Genomic DNA, 17814 nt, shown 5'->3' on the forward strand with positions numbered 1-17814 from the left:
TGCATGTAGCAGTAGCCCATTCTCTAGCACCTTTTTATTCTGATCTTGGCACTGTTGATTTCTGAAGAGGGTGCTAGAAAAACCTGAGTGGGCCCTACAGGCCCTCAGTCTATGTCTGAGTTCCTCCTGACATTTGTGGAAGTTCTGTTTGGGCAGACAGCCTGTGGCAGAGGTTGCCAGAATCCAGGCTGAGTTCCTGTGTTTTAAAAAGTGTAAGGGAATTCCTTCTGGCAGGGGGATAAGAATGTTCCTGCTTCAGGACTTCATATGACTCCAGAGTAGGTGAAAATGGCTTGTGAATAAAACCAGAGGTCCTTAATCAAACCTTAATTATACCTAGGAAAAATCTTCATGAAGAAAAAACTGTTTTAGAACAAACTACTTAAAACACCTCACACCAATCAGCTGACAAACTGAGGGGAAATAAAGTGGAAATGTGAACAGTGTATCACCGGCAGGCTGATTAGATGCACCTTGCATTGCCAAACAAGCATGAGACCACATCTGTGGTATATGCAGGGCTCCCACTAACTATCCTCCATGGAAGTGAGGTATAAAGCGGAAAACTGCTGGACCGCTCTCAGATTCCCAGACTAGTTAGGGCAAAAGGCCTGATCCAAAGCCAACTGAAATCAGTGGAAAGACACCCTTCCCGCTTCCCTCTCCCCACCTCGGCATCAGGTTCCATGAGTTTTGGCTAACTCCCAAAGTAGAATGAATCCACTCACCTCTCAGTCTACCCATCCCTCTGCCTACCAGAAGGAGCTGCTCCTGGCATTTTTCACTAGCACAAAACAAAAAATGAAACAACTACAACAACAGAATCTGTAAGTGAAACACAGGACCGCTGAAGGCTGAATGCAATGCTAGTAAGTAATACATACCACAGCACAGCCCGGGCAGGTGTTGCCATTCTCACAGGACCTCTGCCTGGAATGTATCCCTCCTCCACAATTCGCACTACATTTATTCCAGGGGCCCCAGGAAGACCAAAATATGGGTAACGGGCATGGGGTGTTCTCGTTGCAGAATCTGAAAGAGTGCATGCAAAGCTTGTCAAAGCATCCACATCACTTACTAGAGACATCCAAAGGGCAGATGGATATTGGCTGCAAATGCAGGACCACAGATAATATATATGTTGTTGGTGAAATTCATGTGCCACCAAAATCAAACTTATGAGGAGTGCGGGTCTTGATGACTCTCCACACAGAAGTGAATTTCACTCTTTGGGTGTGTCTAGACTACATGGGTCCATCGACAGAGCCATGTAAAGTAGTTTACTCGATATAGTCAATGAAGCAGGGATTTAAATAATCCCTGCTTCATTAAAATAAAAATGGCTGCCATGCTGTGCCAACAATCAGCTGATCCAGCACAGCGCGGCAGTCTAAACGTGGCGCGGTCGACAAGGGAAGCCTTTGTCGACCGCTCCGGTAAACCTTGTTTCACGAGGAATATAAGCTGATAAGCATTTAGGGGGAGATTTGCTAATGAGCTCAGGACCCATAGTCAGGGGCACATTTTCAAAAGAGTTCAGATCTTACCTGGATAACCAAAATCAATCAAGCCAGATTTTCCAAAACAGCCCCACCCCCCAACCCATGGGTATCACAATGGTAGGTGCTGGGTACTGAGCATTTTGGAAATCTGGCCCTTCTTTTAGCTGCCTAAAAGAGAGAGGGGATCTTTTACACAAATGCTGAGTCCTTGACAACCTGGTCTTTTGAAAACCTTGGCCTTACTGATGTTTGGAACAGAGGTAATGCGTCTGACATTGGGCTGTGCCTAAAAGCAGATTAACGTTATTTCATGTTTCCTTTTTTAAAAGGAAGCCTCATTTTTTTCAACTTCTGAATCAAATTCCATCTCAGTTTTAAATCACCGGAGTCTTTAAACTTGGACCACAATTGACTGCCATGCAGTCTTTAAAGTTCATTTTGAATGGCCACAAATCAAGCCAAACATAAAGATGTCCAGAGTCAAGAAAGTAAAATGAATTACCCTTTGCACAGAGAAATACAGAGAAACCTGTCGTAAGTCTCCACTCAAGAGACCAACAAAAATCTGCTGCCAAGTAGAAGTGGCCTTTAATGAAATGTCAAAGCTAGAAACCACACGAGGATACTTTAAAGCATTTGCTTAAAGAGTGGCTGGACTCTGAGAAATGACTCCGTGAAAATCATTTGTGCATTCCAATCAAGTGTCTTTCAACGATTCCAGATCAAATTTCTTCTGTTTTTCTCACACCCAGCCCTGCAAACTCAATCTGAGATCTGAAAGTCAAGCTGGGTTCTCTCTTTTTTTTTTTTTTTTACATCATTACCATTAACACAGACCTAACGGGGTGAACTGTTGTGATTAAGGGGCACCTGGTCCATATACTGAGTAGTGCCTATATACAGCACTGCCCTCTAGCGGGTGGAATCAGAAATGCTCAGCTATAATCCTAAGCATTATACTGCTAACAGAGATTCTCTTTTAGCACAAGAGGTAAGATCCTCAGCGTTGGGGGCAACATGATCGTGGTTCCATCCCTGCTACTGCTGTGAAGTTCTGAGAACCCATGGCATGAAACACAGTGGCAACTGTGAAGCCTTAGGGTAAGTCCACTATTCCTAAATTACTTAGTCCGCGTCTACACAGCAGGCAGTTATTTTGAAATAGTGTCCATCAAGTTGATGGACTTCTTACTCCGACTCCTGTAACCTTCATCGTACGAGGAGTAAGGGAAGTCGGAGGAGCGTGCTGTATTTCGAAATAAGATGTAGCTCAATTTGCGTAGCTTATTTCGAATTAAGCCCTGCAGTGTAGGCGCACCCCCAGATTGTCCAGGTGTGTTACAACGGAGAAGACAGACAATGTGGGTGAGAAAAGCATCTTAACGCTGGAATTCCCTCGCTTGCATGTGCTTGACTGGTCAGCCCCCCGGCTGCATTCATAGCTCTTTGCATTTCATCCCTGTTAACTTAAGATCCATCCTGCCCGCTGGTACACATTGATAGGCTCTAAAGTGAACGTACTGCCCTGGATGAAAGACCCTTCTCGTGCTTAGGCTGTGAATGCCTCTTACCGCTCTTCTCTGCTCTGTCCGACACAGACTCTGCCCCCATACCGTGGAGCAGGGTTGCTGCAGGATCTCTGACGGACCTGAAAGCCAATCCCACAGGAGGTGCTGCACTGGGCCCAGGCAGACCATGGTGTCCAAGCTCCATTTCTGACAGAGAAAAAGGGATGGGGGCAGATGAGAAAACAGACTATTTGGGTTCATCAAAAATTCTTCCTGTTCCATGCTATACCCAAAGGCTTTGGCTGTAAAGTTCCTATCTGGCAGCCCCATCAAGTCACTGGGATAGACTAGTTCTAAAAAGGGTCTGGCTGAAATGAAGTGCACCAAGAGAAAGGTCCCGAGACGGAAGTGGGATTTTCAGAAGCGCTCAGCCTACGCCGAACTCTGCTCCCACAGAAGTCGATGGCAAAGCTCCTATTGATTTCAAACAAAGCAGAGTTAAGCCAGTGCTGAGCAAGTTCAAAGTCCCCCCTCAGGATTCTCTGGGCTTTCTCTAGTGTTAATGGTTGTCTTTTCTCCGCAGACCCATTCCTCTAGAAATCTCATTGACCAATTCGCCCCAACATCTCTTTACTTTCCCTGCTCTGGCCAGTGTGCTCAGACAACAGAAGACCCCCACATTTGCATGTTAAAATCCACCCCCCTGGCATGAACTGGGCCTCCCACAAAATGGGATTCAGGTGTCATGGGCCAGCAAAACCAGCTCTATCAATGCCATGGAGTTGGGGAAACTACCACTCTCCATCACGGGCATGTTGAAATTACAAATTTGCTTTAATTGGTGTTGCTAAGTCATGATTTTATCATGAGTCCTGTAATATTTGGTGTTTTTTTCTTACAGCCCCAGCTCTGGGAATCCTGCTCTTACATGAGAATCTCAGCTTTCAGGTAAAAAAAAAAAGTATTTAACTTTCATGGCTGCAGAGAAATGTCTGAAAGTTTGACCTTAGTGTGACCCTAGATGTTCAAAAACCACAAGGCAAATAGAAAGAACCCAACATTTATTAATACTTTTAAATAAAAAAATAATCTCCTGATTTTTAAGCTAATTTCATGATTTTGGGGCCTGAGTATGATGGGTTGGCAATGCTACTACAAGTAGAATCTCTCTAGTCCAGCAACATCCATGGTCCAGTATGATTTTAATTATCTAGATGTGGCCAAATTTCCCACGGTCCCATAAAGTTTACTAAAAGCCACCAGTCCTGGCTCTGTGCTGTTATTTAGTGCTCGTTTACCCCTACATGTCTTCTAAGAGAGCAATAAGCAGTGGAAGTGTTGGCAATGCTGCTAGACAATATCGACCTCCTGTGGTTCGGCAAATTCTCTGGTTTGGCACCGGTCAGGTCCTGAGGGTGCCGAACTAGAGAGAGTCAACCTGTAGATCTTACTTCTCAATAGAAATAGAGGACAGAAGAATTAGATTACGGTCTTGCTTGTGTCACAGATTCTCATCTCATGCTCAGCCACCAGATAGGCAGCTATCTCTCCGCCTCAACAGCTTATCATGATGTGTGACTGTTTCTAGTCCAGTGATTCAATTTTGCACAAAATGCCACCTTCTAACATCTACTAAAGAAATGGCTCAGATGCCCTCCAGTTACAGCCATGCTTGAAAGCTGAGCTGGGAAACAGCTGTTACTTTTCAAAGCCTTTACTGAACTAATCACACTGCTGGCAACAAGTGCATTCTAGCCTGGCACCAATCATAGTACAAAACCCCCAGTTATCCTGAACGGTTTTTGTGTTTATTATCAGCTCTTGCTGTCTGTGAGCAGCCTGACCTCAGATAGCGCTGGCTATCCCCGCCTCCCCACAGACAGGTGAAGGAACGAGAGATCCTTTTATATGAAAATCCTATTCTTCCATATTTTAACCCACCTCTCACCTGGCAGTCCTCAATCCAGAAGGAGAGGTTTTTTGCAAAACTTTAAGAGAAAAACGCAACAAGGAGGATGTTTGCTGTTGCAGCAGGAAAAGAAAAATAAATATGTAGAAAAAATATTCATCATAAAAATAACATTTCTTGCCCGTGGGTGATTTTTATTCCCAGTGGAGAGGATTCTTAATGGCAACAAAGAGTTTCCATTTTCAGATTTCTATCTCCTGAAACTCATCTTTGAACATCCTGCTTTCTCTCTGTGAAAACATCCCAATGCCATATGAAGTCAATTAAAGGAAATTCGGGGGCTTAAGTGGATGTAGGATGACCAGATGTCCCTATTTTTCAAACCCTGCTGTCTTCCTATGTTTTATAATGGAATACATATTTCAGCCACTTCTTCCAAGGCTGTTCCCGCCACTTTTCCCACTGGACCAGAACCTATCATGTAAGCGACACTGAAATGCTTGTCCTTCTGGTGGGCCTGGCTATCAGTCACTGACAGAAAAGGCTGCCTCAATAGGGTTCAGCAAAACTCAAGGCAGCAGAGCAGTGTCAGGAACGGCTGGCTCTGCTGAGGAGGCAGAACCGCTGGAATAGACAGAAATTAAAATATTACCCTTCACAAAGGTAGCGGACTCTTTTGCTGCCCAAAGGAGGGCTGAGATCGGGGGAGGAGGCAAGGCCTCCTCCATATGAGGAGTGTTTAAAGACGAGCTGAGGTAAATTAAAGGTATCTTGGCCCTATGTCTGCACAAATGTCAGGGCTCAGTCCAGTCATGCAGGAGTCAACAACTCCTGACACCTGCCTATCTTTCCTTCTGTGAGCCATGCTGTGAGGTGGGTGGAGGGACTCCAACTCACAACCCTGCACTCCCCAGGATGATGCCCTATCTCCTAGGCCTCTCGAGAACCCACCCTGTGTCCCTGCCTGCCCAGTCAGGGACACAGACTGGGAGCCTAGGTTTAGGCACTGTAATCAAAGACTATTGAGTTGCACCCACTTACACTAGGGCCAGATGTGGCCCAGAGACAAGATGACAGCAATAGAAATACAAGTGAGGAGACCAGACATGTAGGAACCACCCTGTCGCCCGTCCCCCCTCCCCCCCAGCCACGCAGCTGTACCTTGAGCAGTTTGCAATCTCGATCCTGGCCCCTTCACAGCTGCGACCCCCGCAACGAGGGCGAGGGCTGTTGCAGGACCGTGACCTGCACATACAAGAGCCTGTGCTCTCCCCGTCCGAATGCTCACATGGTTGCCACGGGGACCAGGGCCCCAATCTGCCATTTGTCGTCAGATTTTTCACCTAATTAAAAAAAAAAAAAAGTCGTCACTACAGAGCGTTTACATTTCTGGAGACAGCACCACAATAGACATAGCAAACAAAGCTGATGAGGGGATTAAGATATAGCTTAGACAGGAGCTGTCTGTGACTGTGAGCGGGCTTCAAAAACAGGGGGTATTTTCAGACAATGCTGAGCCAATATCTACCTCAGAATTCCACCCTGTATCACACGCACCAAAACTCCCTGCGGCTACTACCGCATCCCACAAGGGCACCATCTGCCCACCTCCCGAAACTGCCATCCCTTCAGATAACGTATCGCACCGCCTCAGCCCTTACAACACCATTGAAGTCTTATCATCTTCATTCATTTCTCTTTCCTAGCACCTGGGAGCTCGAGTCCTGCAGCGGGGGCCCACTGTGCTCAGTATTGTGCAAGCACAGAACAAAGACGCAGTCCCGGTCCCAAGGAGCTTGTAGTCTAAGGATAAGACAAGAGACAACCAGCGGATTGGGATAGACGGGGAGTACAAGTGAGCAGTGAGACAATATCGCTCAGCACAGTAGGCAGTGGGCGCGGCCTACTAGCAGCCAAACCACAGTCTTCCTGTGTTAACAATCCAAAGGAGTTCAGTAAAGTACAGCTGCAAGGTTTGAGACTATTCCCATAGAATTTACTATTTATATTCCTGTAGCGCCCACCTGAGCTCAGAGCCATTCTGCATGAGGCACTATGCAGACGTGTAGGAGACCGGCCCTATCCCAAGCAGCTTACAACCAAATTAGATAACACGGGCAAAGGGAGGGGAGATGAAACAGATACACATGGATAAGTGAAACAACTTCTTCAAGGTCACAGAGCAGGTTAGTGCAAAAAGCTCGGAGCAGAGCACAGGTCTCCTGTGGCCAGCCCAATGCCTTATCACCTAGACCAGGCCCACTTGTCTCCAGAAACCTCGAGTATAGTTAGCTTTGAGCAAGTGCCATCTTTGGCACAGCAGGTAGCACAGCGGGCTCCTGCTCTACGACATGGGTATTTCCAACATTACAACACTAGTTAATAAATAATCAATCATCATCATCATCATCAGGGTAATCGTCCACGTGCAAAACACTGGAATAAGGGCAGTTTCCGGCTGGGATTGACATGTGAGAGAGATGAGGCATTGGTATCTGCTCATGCAATGCCTGACTTGCTGCTGTCTCACTAAATGATCCTAGACATGAAAAATAACCTTGCACGTGGGTCTTGATTGATACTCTAAATAACTCTTAGAAAAGAGGAGACTGTGGGGGGATACGATAGAGGTCTATAAAATCATGAATGGTGTGGAGAGGGCCGATAAAGAAAAGTTATTTATTAGTTCCCTAAATAGAAGAACTAGAGGACATCACATTAAATTAATGGGTGGCAGGTTTAAAACTAATAAAAGAAAGTTCTTCTTCACGCAGTGTGTAGTCAACCTGTGGAACTCCTTGCCAGAAGAGGCTGTGAAGGCTAGGACTATAATAGAGTTTAAAGAGAAGCTAGATAATTTCATGGAGGTTAGGTCCATAAAAGGCTATTAGCCAGGGGATAAAATGGTGTCCTTGGCCTCTGTTTGTCACAGGCTGGAGATGGATGGCAGGAGACAAATCGCTTGATCATTGTCTTTGGTCCACCCTCTCTGGGGCACCTGGTGCTGGCCACTGTCAGCAGACTGGCTACTGGGCTAGATGGACCTTTGGTCTGACCCAGTACGGCCGTTCTTATGTTATGTTCTAACTGTCCCTGGGTGGTTGTGTTTTATCTAAACACTCTTTCTACAACCATCCCCCTCTCGCTCTCTTGCTCTGTTTCAACGGCAATAGAAGTTGCCCATCTCACAGGGACTCCTGTAAATGCATAGGCACAAGGTCCCAGAATTCTGATTCCAAGGGAAGCAAAGGGCCTTACTGAAGATCAATGAGTTTGCTGAGCATGACACCTCCCCCAGGTTGGTTTGCTCTGCCAGCAGCCACAGTGATAGAGCTCTGCTCTTCACAAACCCCAGTCAGACCCAGCAGTCAGGGGGTTGCTGCTCTGTGCTGCACCCATTGCTATCTCGCAAACAGGATGGAAAAAGCAATGGAAACCCTGTGTAGCACGTGCATTGTGGCCTCCGACAGAGGGTGTACATGAAGTGAGTCAGCTAGAAGGGAGGCAGCATGAGATAAGCCATCCTGAGTCAGACGAAGGTCCATCTAGCCCTGTATCCTGTTCTCCAACAATGGCCAATGCCAGAGGTAATGACAGAAGAGGTAATCATCAGGTGATCCCTCCGTTGTCATCCATTTTGAGACTCTGACAAACAGAGGACACTATTCCTACCCATCCTGGCTAATAAGTATTGATGGACCTAACCTCCATGAATTTGTCTAGCTCTTTTTTAAACCCTGTTAAAGTCCTGGTCTTCACAACATCCTCTGGCAAGGAGTTCCACAGGTCTTTTGTATGGCACCCTAGCCAGCCAAGGGAGGAGGTGGAGAGGACTAGAGGTGCCAGTGTTTATAACTGAGCTTAGGTTCCAGTGCCACTTCTTGAAATTGTGCGGTTTGTGTGCTGTCTTGAGCCACAGTCAAAACTGGAGGGCTCTGACAGAGGTGTGGTAGGACAAGCCACCTGGAGCTGTCCCAGAACTTCTCCACTATGGTCAGCGTGCAAGGGAACAGACTCACTGGGTGTCAGGCACGTTCTGTGACATTTGCACTTCCAAACCCAACCTCAGCCACTACCCCCATTCCCACAACACCCAGCCACATGGTCGGTTCTGGGAATGAATGAATAGGACACTCCCCTTCTCCGCCCCCCTCTGAACTTTCCTGCATACTTTTTCCTCCAGGCTTCTCCCTGCTGGATCAAGCCCTCCTCAACACCCAGCTGCTTCATGCCTCCTCTCCCTCCACCAGCAAACCACTGGAGCCCCTCCAGAATCACTCCAATCACCCCTAGGATCTCTCCTGTCCAGTAGCTACACCCCTAATTGCCGCTGGTGCTTGCCCTCTTGTGAGGTATCCTAAGAATATGGCCCTGCCTGCACACAAGTGCTCCCCCTGCGGGGAGAAGACGGAAGGGACTCAGTGGCACCAGTGTGAAATGCCCCATACAGAGCTGCACAAAACCCGGCAACTACAGAGAAACTGCCCATAAAGGCAGCTTGGAAAGTGGTCCTGGTGTCTCATTCATAGAATAGTAATGGAACAAACTGGGGCACTGGCTGATATCTCAGGCTTTACAAGTGAGGAAACTGAGGCACAGAGAGGTTAAGGGACATGTCTGAGGCCGTGCAGTGAGTCAACTGTAGAATCAGGAGTAGAACTCTCCCTCCGCCACTGACCCTGTGTTAAACTCTAACTCTTGAGAGCTGTCCTCCTCCTCCTCAGCCCATCTAACCGCTTCAGAAATCCACAGCAATGACATGGAAGTAATTTAGATCTGTTACTATGCTCATCATGTGGTGGTCAAGGGGCTTCAAACATCTGTTGCAAACCTTTGTTTTCAACAGATTGTGGTTCAGCAGCAAAGACTCATTCTGGGTTGAAGATTGTCAGGCAAGATGTCCCAAAGGAGTACATATTTATTTGGTTGATTGTGCGATTTTAAAATGAACTTGGTTGTTACAGAGTTAAAAAAAAAATAAGAGCGCTACTTTCATTCATTTGATTCTGGATTATCATTTTATTTTATTTAATTTTTTTGCAAAAAGCCAAAACTGGATCATGCTATTCATTTTTAAGCCAGAAACCTTTGCTGATTTCCATGAGGAGTTCTGCTTAGGAATCAATGGTCTGATATGGCCCATTGCTTCAGTTTTTAAAAATAAAAAGCTGATAAATAATTATTGGCTTGTAATTGCTACTGGGAAACGGCCCAACACTTAAATAAACAAAATGGCTGAGATGTTGATATTTATAAACATGTCACGTTGCAAGTGTGGGAAGTTTTTTTTAAGAAATTACATATGGATTATTATTCCATCCTTAAGTTTGTAGTGACATTTTGAAAAGAGCAAGCTTGGAAATTTGGATAAAAAACTATGCATTGATCTTTTTCAGAACAGCTCTCTGTGGTGGCTCCTATGTAGCCATCACAGCGTAAATCAGATAAACAAGACACATTTAAAATCATCTGCAATGATATACACCTCTGAAATTATTTCAGATGATCAGGTAAGAGAGTCGTTCTTGATCACAAACAGACTCACATATGCAGACGGGTCCAACCCTCCGCTGCTTATACAACTTAAACGGCTCCCTGAGTTCAAGAAATGCAGACACAGGCCAGAAAGCAGCACCGCTCAAAATCCAGAGTGATCTTGTTTTTATGAAGAGCAGATACTTTGCACTGTATAATATAGGTGGGGCCGGGGACACCAATGTAGGTGGTAGGTGTAATAGGCCAGGGAAGGCTTTGCCTGGCACAGCTGCCATCACCAAATATCTGGGCCAGGGCAGCCCTACCCGCATTCCGCTTCTTCCTCTCCCTGTTCCGGCCCTTCCCCATGGCCCCCACCACAGTCCTTCCTCTCCTCCACACCTCTGCCACCCATCATTTGCAATGGCCCTGTAGGTGATGAGCGGTGGGGGAAAGGAAGGACCACAGACAGTGTAAGCAACAGGGACCACAGGGGAAGGGGAGCAGTGGGGGGCCTCATGGCGGCGGGGAGGAAAGGAACATGGTGGAGGTGCTGAGTAGGGGCAGGACTTGGGGTGGAGCACGGGTAGAGTGTGGAGAGGGCCACAGGAGAAGAGGTGGGACAGGGAGATGGATGATGCTCATAGGTGGTGGGTGAAGTCTCCTCCAGGGAAAGCTATTACTAAATCCTCTTATTATAAGATCCCATTTTCAGATCCCTATAGATTTGCCAAACTTTAGCCATTTAGGCTGGATTTCCATGACAGGTATGTCCGCCTCAGGCTGATTTTTTAATTGTAGACATGTCTGAGAGCAGTGAGGGGCAACCTGGGCTAGCAAGCGAGCTGTGTGAGCTGTGGCCCTCCTTCATCTCGGCAGGCCACAAGATTGTCGTAACCAAGACAGTCCCTGGGGATAGGGTAGTTTTGCGAACTGCACTTGCGTACCAAGCATTTGCAGAGTGAGCCAAGGCAGCACTTTGATCGGCTGCAGAGGGAGCACACGGCTCTCACAGTCAATGTTGTGTGCAAGCCGCATGCACCTGCCTTTAACTGCCCTTGCTTGACGTGTGTGTCACTGTAGTAATACCAGTAGAAAAGAAATACATAGATGAAAATCAGCAAAATGTGCACAGAGAAAAAAAAATGTATGGAGGGCAACACAGACCCCCAACGGACCACAGGCTGCCCATCACTGTCTTAGAGCACAGTTAGCGAGAAATTCATTGTTTTTCCCCATGTTAAATATTTCTGACGTCCTTTTCTTTCAACAGTACTGGTGCTCACCACGATTTGTCACAGAGGCCTTTTGCTGTCCCTATGAAAATAGCCAAATTGGGCCAACTTCTAAGCCTTTGAAAAATAATCACAGTTTGCACATGCTCCATAGAGACTCCATAGACACTGCGCTTGGATCAGAACCGGATTAAGACCTTTAGAGGCCCTAAGCACTGAAAAGATTATGGTACTCCCCTCCCCCATATATAATTCAAAATAAAAACAAAATCTCTTTTTTTTTTTTTTCTGGATGCCCCTGCTTTGCTGGTGCCCTAAGCACGTGCTTAGTCTGCCTATTGGGTAGTCCAGCCCTGGCTTGGATACTGGAGGCTGAAGAGTCTATCCTGACTTGGGGGTCAGAGCAGCACGTTTGCCACAACGGCAGCTCTGGACAGCTGAGGGCCGAGCCAGGCCTTGCTCTGGACACCTGATCGGAAAGCAGAGAGACTAGGAAACAATGGATAATGTACCTGAAACCTAGTGAGATAAAAACCTGGATTCTTCAAGGGTTAGGAAGTAAAACAAAAGAGATAACGAGGTTTTCTTCACATGGGCAGGCCTGTCCACTTCAGTGTCCCAGCCATGTTCCAGATTGGGTCACTATATTCTATTTCTCTACAGGCCACTGCATTTTTAATTGGTCCAACATTTTTCTCCTTAATGTCCTAAATTCTTTTGCAGTGTAAGGCCCCTATTGAGCCACGCACTTGGGTGCTTACATTGTACATTGCCAAATCAGGGCCTTAACTCAGCTATCTCCTCCACATCAGAGATGGAGATATTTCAGTGATGGACAGAGGGAAGAAAGAGAGAACAGACGTCATTTATGTAATGTAAGTGGTTTAAGTACTCGGAATAAAAAGTACAATATTGATATAAATTAATACATTATTAATAAAAAACTAAAACTATTTGTGTATCAAATTCTAACACAAAGGTGAAATGTATATCGCAAGGAGCACACAATATTTAGAATTCTCCTGAATGCTCTGTGTGGCTTTTATAACCTTGAAACAATGATCTGGAGTCACACACTTCCCAATGTTCGCCATGGCAGCTGCATTCGAACTAGAGGATTAACACCTCACACACCTATCAACAGACACAGGCATTAAACAGGACGAGATAACAGCATGTGCAATCAGGAAGCACCGCACAAGACAGTTATGAACACACAAGCCTCTGAATCCAGTGGTGAAAGACTTAAGCCTGCCAAGCAGAGGATGGATGGAAGTAATGACTAGTATTTCCTGGGAAATTTTCTGAGAAGAAAGATAGATAAGGGAAATAAATATCCCAGCACATCCATACATTGAAGATATAACCCACACAGCCCCTTTTCAGCCTGCTGCAGTTGGCAGCATTACCATGCTCATTGGCATTAGATAACAAAAATGGAAGTTAAAAAATAAATCTTTTATTTTCCACACTGTAATGAAAGAAGAGTAGACTATCCCACAGCTATGGGTCAAGCAGCAGGAATCAACTTGGCCATGCAGCTTTTTAAGGTGGAAGCCATGAACTGGGCACAGCAGGCAGAAAGAGAGCCACTGTGCAGATATCAACTGAGTTGAGCAGAGCTGGTTTCTTGTAATGACATTTCCAAGGCCATGGTGAGAACAGAAAAGTTTTCCCATTGAATGCTTTAAACTATCTTTGAGCCCTACTCAGATGAGTGGAGGGTTACAATTTCATCTCTCTCTCATACATGTATACACCATCACACTTCCCTTCCATTTGTGTGTACACACACACAATATTTCCTGCACTTTAATATATACCACTATCATCCTCTTTCTTTATACGCCACACACACACACACACACACACACACACACACAGTATGATTCTCTGGTTAGGTTCAGCCTCTCTCTGCTTCTCCAATGGAATACTGTCCGGCAAGGGCGCGTCTCTGGCCAACACAGCTGTCACAAGAGCCCCATGCCAGCTCTTGGCTCCCAGATTCTCACATAAGGTTCGTACCAGAGATGAGTTGGGACATGCTGGCATGGCAAGAGCACCTGGCACTTCCCCCGTTCTCATTTCCCACCCCCACAGAGAGCAATGAGCAGCCATGCATACATTAAAGCAGCTTTGAGACTGCTCTGACTTAACCGGGGGAGAGCAATAGGAAGCCCCCAGCAAGAATCAGAAACCCTAGAGCATAGACAGAGATGTACTAAGCAGCAGGCTGACTAGACTCTCTCAACTCTAGCACGCACACACACACTATGTGCAATATATTTTTCTGTTCTTTTGGTTTAATTTCCACTTACAGGGCACTCAGTAATGTTCTGAGTCCACAGACTCATGTTGGAGCTGTCCTCAATGGTGGTGCATCGTTTCTGCTTGTTATCCCAGCCACAGTATGGGTCCCTGGCTCCTAGACATTCCCTGTGTGAGGAAAGAGAACAGATTAGAGCTCTTGAGGACCGGCTAGTTCTAAAAAACTGTAATAAAAGTGCAGCGCTCCTATATGACAGCTGTCAACTGCTCTGAACCTCAGCCAAAGAAACAATTTCTTTTAGGCAGCACTTCACCTGCTTGGAAGGAGAGAACAGTTGACTAACATAGATGATAGGGGACACAGCAAATATCACTGTCGATTAAAAATCCAGTCACTCTCTCATGAAGCCTACGGGGGGAAATTAAAAATTTTAGTCCAAGAACACATGTCACTGAGATATCCTTGTGCCCCCAAATAATCCTGCACCAGGCCAGATCTCACACAAAGCATCCTCTGTGAGCATGTTTGCTGACACTATGTCCATCCAAAGGGGTTAGAGAAGCAAAATTAGCCAATGGGCCAGTAACAAAGGCTTTCTATTAGTCTTGGCTTTTGTCAAAACAATGATTTCATTGATAATCCTCACATCAAGATGTTAGTTTGGAAAAGGAACAGCAGAACATTATTTCTGAGCCTTTGTCTGCTCTGAATACTGAGGCATTCATTTTCCTGCCAGATCCATATTTACAGCTACGTGTGTGTTCCCATCCAATGAGCTGCTAAAGAAAAATAACTATGATGACTCTCACCACTAGACAGCAAAGGTCAGTGATCAGGCTGCTCCATCTTGGTTACTCCCATTCTGAATTCAAGTCATTAAATTTTCATAATGAAAATTGAGCACACAAGCCATAGAGAATATATGCAACCAGTCAGGGAGCCAGAGAGAAAGAAGAGGAAGGATCAAAACTAAAAGGATTTGTAATGTTATTTCTTTATTTCAGTGATCCATGCTTTGCTATCATGCAAATTGATGCTTGGCTCTTTCCGAAAACCCCCAAAGATTTCAGACATGCCAGTTAAATGGTAGCATGGGACTGACAAGAAAAATCCCGTTCAAGCAGCTAAAAAAGGAAGGTAATGAGATTTATTCCAAAGGTAGGTATCAGTAGGATAAGTGAAACATCAGGAAAAAAATCAAACAAAATGAGATGTGAACTATTCCCACCCAGAAATCTTAGAAATCCTATTAGACCATAATCAGCCACAAATGAAAAAGGATGTCCCTCAAGCACAGCTGAAAACACTTGGATGCAGCACTAGTCCATACTGATTCAAAAGCAATTTGCCCAAAAGCAAACGCTTGATTCTTTTGCTCTCTGGTACAGGTTTTTATTACTTAACAACTCTCCAATTTGCTCATCTGTTGCTGAAGGACATCTGTTTCACCACAGATTTAAGCTTGGTAAACAGCAACCGATGCAACTGTCACTTCATAGTTTTAAAGGAGAGATTTAGTGAACAAGTTATAATGATTCTCCATTATGTTTTCCTCAAACTGCTTAAAAATACCTGAGGAAAAAACATAGATAATTCTCAGCCGGCCCAAGGACGCAGAAGGGTATGTATGTGCTGCAGTGCGTATTATTCTGAATAAAGAGTCTTATCCCACTATTTTGGCAGTCCATCCTGTTCTAATCCACAGACTGGGGTAGCCTTCATTTCCACAGGAAGTGCTTGTCTGGCTTTTGCATTTCAACGGCAGCAGCTCTTCTCTGGGAAGATACATAGTCACTGAGCAGACACAGGGACTGGAGAGACGCATGGAATATGCTCAAGACCCTTAGGTAGGTCCCGCACTTTAGGAGGGAACTGCGTGGGTTCTGGAGGAAGCAGTAAAAACACAGAGAAGAGGAACAAAAGAATCCTGCAAAGATTTCTACTCGTCCTTCCAGATCTTGAGCACGTGTGGTTGCTTCCGATTTTATTAAGCTGGCCCACTGGGCAGTCAGCAAGTAGAAGCAGGTCATTGCAACTCGTCACAAGGATGCCAGTTGTGAGCATCACCCTATTACGGATGCACATTTTCTCTGAATTTAATTTATTGGGAAACACGGGCTGCATAAATGCAGAAAATAATCTCCATATGTTCTATGCTGCAGCCCACAGCCACTCCGCAGGCTGCAATATATCCCAGTTAGGCACTGACCATTTTGCTGGCACTATTATAACGTGTGTCATGTAGCTAATGTGCTGTTCTTGGCTGAGAGCGGCGAATTACAGAACCTTAACGGTGCACTCAGTGAATCACAGCCTGCCAATCCCTTACCTCTCTGCTCACCCCCACAGCTGAGGGGCAATCAGGAACTGAATCACAGAACCAGTGCCTGCCCTGCAATGTTGGGTTGTGGCAAAAGCTTGACATCATGTGTGTAAACACGAGGCATCTCTTGTGCTAGGTGCGCACTCACTGGGTTCTGGAACAGCTATAGAACAAGTGTCTTTTGCCTCTCTCTGCCACTTACAGGAGACTGGGACTTTTTTTTTTTAATCAGACCTGATATGGCATCATTTAATAATAATCATCAAGAACAAGACATTTCTCCACTCAAGGCTGGCTCCCGTGACCAAGTGAGATTTCAACAGCTGTGCTGTCAATTTCATTTCAAAATTCAGAACAGAGCTGGTAGGAAACCAACTGACAATTATACAATTTAGGATAAAGGGAAACGTATTTACTTGCACACAATTTGCTTCATTTTTCACTTTTATAAATGGAAAGAATATTACAATATACAATACAGCAAGAGACAATGCACCAAATGAATGCTTTCAGATCTATATTTCATTTAGATTTTGTTATATATATTTCCATTTATTTTATGAATGATATAAAAACAGAGTATACACCCATTTATCTGACTGGTCTTCAGGACAGCTAAATGTTTCAGATAAACAGGCATTCAGATAAATGGACATGCTGTTAACCAACATCAGGCTATATGATAGACACACTGTGGATGTGATACCTGTATTTTCAGGTACAGGAAATCTGGATAACTGAAATTATACTACGTCCAAAATGCTACCAAAATTATATTGAGAAAACAACAACATATGCAATAAAAAGACAAATTAGAAACCTGCTAGATGGTCAACTCTTTGACACAGGGCTGTCATGTGCATTGCCTAGAAAAATGGGACCCAAATCCAGTTGAGACCTCTGTATGTTACTATAATATAAATGTTATGGATCAATAATATCTATACAATAGTCACCATTACTGAATCAGTATTTGCCACACCATGAGAGCAAAAAGACCACAGCGTTTCTCTATGTTTAGAATGGGAAATACATGTGGAAACTTTTTATAAATATTCTCATTTAGCATGTATATTATGGTACTGCCCAAAAGCCCCCTTCCCCATCAGGATGAGGGCCCCTTATTTTTATGCACTGCACAAATGTGAACAAGACACAGTTCCTGCCCCCCCCCAAATAGTGTTGCCAGATAGTTATACAAAAAATAACGAACATGGCGGGAAAATAAAAAACAGGGACCAAAGTTGTTGAAAAGAAAAAAAAAACCACAACAAAAAAAGAATCATGGCGCCTTTAAATCCCCATGCTCTCCCCACCCCCACCAGACGCGGCAGGGGAAGAATGTCCCAAGCAGCCTTCCATCCAAGAAACACAGAAAATACCGGACATATAAAATGTTTTCTGCGTTTTTAATGGACTGAAGCTACGAATACCAGACTGTCCAGTCCAATGCCGGACACCTGGCAACCCTACTCCCAAAGAAGCTAAAAGTGAAATTCTGACTATTGAAGTCAATGGGGCTTTTACTCTTGGCTGCAAGAGGAACAGGATTTCATTCCGTATGGAGACTCTTTAGTGGCAAACAGTATGTAG

At 45.0% G+C, this 17814-nt stretch overlaps 1 protein-coding gene across 10 annotated transcripts in view; it reads right to left on the minus strand.

Moving 5' to 3' along the window:
- Window positions 1-17814, minus strand: part of SEMA5B (semaphorin 5B) — a 381163-nt gene that overhangs the window by 40253 nt on the left and 323096 nt on the right. For all 10 annotated transcript variants that reach the window (XM_075933113.2, XM_075933119.2, XM_075933111.2 and 7 more), the window contains 4 exons: window positions 13948-14065; window positions 6081-6262; window positions 3074-3217; window positions 885-1032 (listed from right to left, as the gene is read on the minus strand). In XM_075933113.2, coding sequence (XP_075789228.2) covers window positions 885-1032; window positions 3074-3217; window positions 6081-6262; window positions 13948-14065 — 592 coding nt within the window. The remainder of the gene's footprint in view (window positions 1-884; window positions 1033-3073; window positions 3218-6080; window positions 6263-13947; window positions 14066-17814) is intronic.

Source organism: Pelodiscus sinensis, chromosome 7, assembly GCF_052426305.1.
Source record: "Pelodiscus sinensis isolate ZL-2025 chromosome 7, ASM5242630v1, whole genome shotgun sequence".
Classification (NCBI taxonomy): Eukaryota; Metazoa; Chordata; order Testudines; family Trionychidae; genus Pelodiscus; species Pelodiscus sinensis.